The sequence below is a fragment of the Terrapene carolina genome, unplaced genomic scaffold (assembly GCF_002925995.2).
Source record: "Terrapene carolina triunguis isolate 2854851 unplaced genomic scaffold, T_m_triunguis-2.0 Scaffold238, whole genome shotgun sequence".
In the NCBI taxonomy this organism is placed as follows: Eukaryota; Metazoa; Chordata; order Testudines; family Emydidae; genus Terrapene; species Terrapene triunguis.
Window position 1 is genome coordinate 7,735,554 of NW_020664589.1, and position 5,474 is coordinate 7,741,027.

At 46.4% G+C, this 5,474-nt stretch overlaps 1 protein-coding gene across 1 annotated transcript in view; it reads left to right on the forward strand.

The window, feature by feature from the left end:
* Window positions 1-3,726: 3,726 nt before the first annotated feature.
* GPR107 (G protein-coupled receptor 107) overlaps window positions 3,727-5,474 on the forward strand; it is a 53,534-nt gene continuing 51,786 nt past the window's right edge. The window contains 1 exon segment of the mRNA XM_029912758.1: window positions 3,727-3,832. Within this exon segment, the coding sequence (XP_029768618.1) occupies window positions 3,727-3,832 (106 nt within the window).

A 5,474-nucleotide genomic window follows, 5' to 3' on the forward strand; every position in this document is an offset into this window, starting at 1 on the left:
GGTGCAGGATCAGGGCCTGTATTTGTATCAGTGCATTTTGGAAAGTAAGAGAAAGAGTGCATCTAGGACATGCACCCACAGGGCACTCTAGGATGTCCTGTCGCACAAACAGCTGGAAGGGGGACAAGCCAAACCTGTTACACAGGCATGGTTAGGGAATCCTGTCCATATTGAAAGGGGAAAAAAATGCTCTGAACCAATAAAGCAAAGACAATCACATTCCAGTACTCTGGCTGGCCACAGTTACAAACTTTGAATATTTAACTATGGTGGATGCAGATATACCACACATTTAGAGCCAACCATGCCAGTAACTGTAAAAACGTATTTAAAAGTTGTGGTGTGGAAAGGGGCTTGCTCTGTCCTACAAAGTGAACTAAATTATAAGGTAAAATCCCAGATATTTGTGGAAAGGAGCTCCAACAGAATAGAGTATTTTAATTTAGGGGCTGTCTGCATTAGCCTTTTCCCCCTAAAAATTTCCATGGGTTCAGCTTAGGGTTGCCAACTTTCTGATTGCAGAAAACCCGAACACCCTTGCCCCGCCCCTTTCCTGACACCCCACTCCTTCTCCAAGGCCCCACCCCCACTCATTCCATCACCCCTCCTTCCATAGGTCGCTCTTCCCCACCTCACACACTTGCTCATTTTCACTGGGCTGGGGTAGGGAGTGAGGGCTCTGGCTGGGGGTGCGGGCCCTGGGGTGGGGCAGAGATGAGGAGTTAGGGATGCAGGAGAGGGCTCTGGGCTGGGGCCGAGGAGTTTGGAGTGTGGGAAGGGGCTCCAGGCTCGGGCAGGAGGTTGGGGTGTAGGAGGGGGTACGGGCTCTGGGCTGGAGGTGCAGGCTCTGGGGTGGGGCCAGAAATGACAGCTTCAGGGTGCAGGAGGGGGCTCCAGGTGGGGCAGGGGGTTCGGGTGCAGCGGGGTAAGGGCTCCAGCTGGGGGTGTGGGATCTGGGGTGGGACTGGGGATGAGGGGTTTGGACTTCGGGGGGGCTCAGGGCTGGGGCAGAGGGTTGGAGCATGGGTGGGAGTGTGGGGGCAGGCTCCAGGAGGGAGTTTTGGTGCAGGAGGGGGCTCAGAGCTGGTGCAGAAGGTTGGGGTGCGAGAGGGGATTCAGGGTACGAGCTCAGGTAGCTCCCAGGAAGCAGTGACATGTTCCTCTGACTCCTAGGCGCAGGGGCAGCCAGGCGACTCTGTGCGCTGCCCCCATCCCCTGCAGCTCCCATTGGCCGCACCTGCACCTAGGAGCCAGAGGGACATGCCGGCTGCTTCCAGGAGGCACGTGGCACCAGCCGCTGTGGCCAACTGCACTTTTAGCAGCCGAGCCACCAGGGTCCTTTTCGACTGGGCGTTCCAGTCGAAAACTGGACGCCTGGCAACCCTAGTTCAGCTCCAGCAGTAGTAGCAATAGCGGTGTCTACATGGGGGGCTTAGGTCGTCTTAATTACATCACACAGGACATGAACTTTTTCACAGTCCTGAGCGATAGAGTTAAGCCGAACTAACTTTGTAGTGTAGACCAGCCCACAGAAAAATAGTGGAACATGCCATTTGCAGGCTAACACAGAGTTAATTCTGCTTGTACGTAATATACCTTTCCCCTACCTTTTGTCGGTCTTGTCTATTTAGATTGTAAACTCTTTGGGGCAGGGATTGTCAATAGCTCTGTGTTTGTACAATAGGGCTCCCTTCTTGGTTGGTGTCTAGGCACGACCTTAATAAACATAATTAACAACAATAGCAGAAATTCTGGAAACATCTAAAACCAAAGTGTGAAAGCCTAAAGTGCTAACAAGTTGTTAAAACTTCCAAATACCAGCTAAACCACTCCTTTGAGAACACTTAAGTTGTTTTAACCACATTGGGTCAGACACAACTCACACAGAAGTTAATGGGAGTTTTGAATTTTAATTTCAAATGGACCAGGCCTACTGTGAATGCATCACAATAAGGTATGGGCCCAGTCTTGTAAATTCTCCATGTTCAGGACTCCCATTGGCTTCAGAGGTCCATATGCAGAGCATTCACAGGACCACACACTTAGGCCTTGTCTACACTGCCACTTTACAGCGCTGCAACTTTCTCGTTCAGAGGTGTGAAAAAACACACCCCAGTGCCGCAAGTTTCAGCGTTGTAAAGTGGCAGTGTAGACAGTGCACCAGCGCTGGCAGCCGCGCTTCCAGCACTGGTAGCTACTCCCCTTGTGGGTGTTGCTTTTTTACAGCTCTCCCAGCACTGGTGCCGTGACTACACAAGAGAGAGCTCTCCCAGCTGGTACCACGACTACACAAGCCACGTTAAAGTGCTGCTGTGGCAGCACTTTAACATTGCTAGTGAAGACATACCCTTAGTAAAAGGCAAGTGCTGATCCCGTAGGCCAGGTCTACACTACAGACCTAGGTCAGTATAACTACATTGCTTTGGGTGTGAAAAATCCACATCCCTGAGCAAGTAGTTATACTGACCTAACACCCCTACCACTCCCGGGTAGACAGTGCTATGTTGACAGGAGAGCTTCTCCCGTCAACATAGCCACCGCCTTTCTGGGAGGTGGATTAACTATGCAGATGGGAAACGCTCTCCCATTGGCATAGGAGTGTCTTCACTTAAGCGCTACAGCAGCACAGCTGCATCAATACAATGTTTTAAGTATAGACCTGCCCCTAGTAGCAGATCAGAACTTATTTTGGGAGGCCCTGAGACAGTCTCTTATGAACTCTCACCTCTGTGAGAAACTTCCTGGATCGAATACCCGGTCAGATGATTGGCATTTACACCGGTCAGGGAAGATCAAATAAAGCCCTGAACTAAAGTTCTGTCCAGGACCCTTTTATTGGGACTGGGTTGATTAACAAAAAAAACAAGAAAATCAGAACTCCCTTTCACAGCTACCAGTGGCCTTTCCAGCTTTCAGCAAGCTAGGTAGGGAGAGGACATACCTTGCCCCCAGGTCACCACTACTGCAGCTGCTTCCTCTGTACTTCTATAGCTCCTCCCAGATCACCCATGTAATAGCCACAGAACCTGGGTTCTCCTTGTAACCTCTTACACACTGGGGGCTTACGGAGCACCTTCCTATCTTGACACATGTCCTTACTTTACCTTGCAATGAGAAGCTCTTGAGACCATACCCATCTGCCAGTTCTCCCAATTGCTTCCCAGTAACAAGGGCCTTAATCTTACCGCCCCCATCTCAGCAGCTGAAACTCTCCTGACTGGGTATAAAGGTATCTATGAAAAGAGAATGGAACATGAAAGAAAAAAACACCATAGCTCAGTAAAAACAAATACTGATGAGAGGAGCTGTACCCACCGGGGATAGCCTATTTAGAGCAAGATAATGCACCTTGTCCAGAAGTTGCAGTAAGATTTATCACAGTAAATATGCCGGTATGAGACTATGATGTGGCACACTCAACATACACAAGCCAGTTCTGCTTAGTGGTAAGATGAAACCTTAATTGTAGATATGGTTTTAAAAGTTATTTAAGGGTCTGGCTGCTCAAGAGACTGAATGAGACACAGACTTTCACTTCTGGGTCATAGGTCCACATTTGGCCCTGGTCAGCAGGGACTGAAAATGAAATAATAGCTGTTTGGTGGACTATGAAATAAACGGGTGGTCCCCATCTAGTTTCTAGTGCACACACACACAAAATCACCACCATTAGCAGGCTTGTTTGGAGTCAGGGAGGAACAAATGACTGAGCCTACTGCAAAGACCATGAAGAATGAACAGCTCCCAGTCATCCATTGCTGTAGCATCTCTACATCAGGACGGTGGTTTATCAATGAGGTGATGTATGGAAACTTCCATTGCAGCTACCATTGTAAGCAATGTTTCATGTAAGACTAAAACAACGAGGAGTCCTTGTGGCACCTTAGAGACAAACACATTTATTTGGGCATAAGCTTTCATGGGCTATAACCCACTTCATCAGATGCATGGATTAAAAAAAGTAGGTATCTGAAGAAGCGGGTTATAGCCCACAAAAGCGTATTGCTTTTTGTTTATTGTTTTTGCTGATACAGACTAACACGGCTACCACTCTGAAACCTGTCATCATGTAAGACTATCATTCTGGCACCTTCCACGAGAACTAAACTCACAAAAGAAAAAATAAAAATCTAAGTTGCAAGAAAAGATGTTTGGGCCATGAATACTTTTAAGAGACAATCTGAACTTTCATAGTCATTTACTCGGGGCAACAGATCTTCAATACTTGGTTTGATGCTGAAATGACATCTAGTGGCCAGTTAAAGTAATTCAATGAGTGAAATAACCCTACAAGATGACTCAGGGTTTTTGTTTGTTTGAAAATAGTTTGACGCCAGTCCAGATTCCATCTGTTTACAATAGCATTTCCATGTTTACATTATCATCTAGCAATTAACTTGGGAAAAGGGGAAGTAAAAGCATAACAAGGAACATAAAGTAACATCCGATTAAGCAGAAATGACTGTGCACATGACCATCTGGCACAATCACGGTATTGCATAGACTGAGATCATCTGACGCTTCTTGTATTTTTTTCTTTGTACATATTCATCCTTCCCCACCCACTACTCCCCTCTCTACAGATTGTTCCTCGGGGTCAGTATGGAGAAACTTGCATAGCTGCTACCTTGTACAGGTGTGTGGATAACAGACTTCAACTTTCCAGAGCCGGCAATACAACACCTAACTTTATTCTTTAAAGGATCAGAGGGGTAGCCGTGTTAGTCTGAATCTGTAAAAAGCAACAGAGGGTCCTGTGGCATCTTTAAGACTAACAGAAGTATTGGGAGCATAAGCTTTCGTGGGTAAGAACCTCACTTCTTCAGATGCCAAGTGTCTCTAAGGTGCCACAAGTACTCCTGTTCTTTTTGCCAATACTTCTGTTAGTCTTAAAGGTGCCACAGTACCCTCTGTTATTCTTTAAAGGGTCTAAATTTTAAAATAATTGTTGTAAACTATTTTTACCAATATTACTAGCAATGCTTTAGATTACTAAAAGTGAAAAAAGTAAACATTCAATTTGATTCTCACTATTGATGCTCTTTGTTTTTTGTATTATTTTCCATTTGGACAATGAACATCAGTGAAGTTAGTTCCATTTTGTTTAAAGTCAGTTTCAATTTAAAACAAATTATAAAAAAACCAACAATTTAATAAAGGAGCAGAAAAACCCTTATATATTATTTTAAAGGAATTTAAAAAAAAATTCCTGAAGGAGCAATTTTTAAAGTCCTTTAAAAACAACACAAGGTGGTTTTCCTGCTCCCTTATTTGTGCATATAGCAGTCTTTTCAGGTTTAGCGCTAGATACCCAATTACTAATTCAAAAAAATGCAAAGCACCCATCGTTCACCCCCAGACCCCCCAAGCGCACTGCCCCACCCCCTCGTTCCCCCTCCGGGCCCCCCAAGCGCACTGCCCCGCCCCCTCGTTCACCCCCAGACCCCCCAAGGGCACTCCCCGCCCCCTCGTTC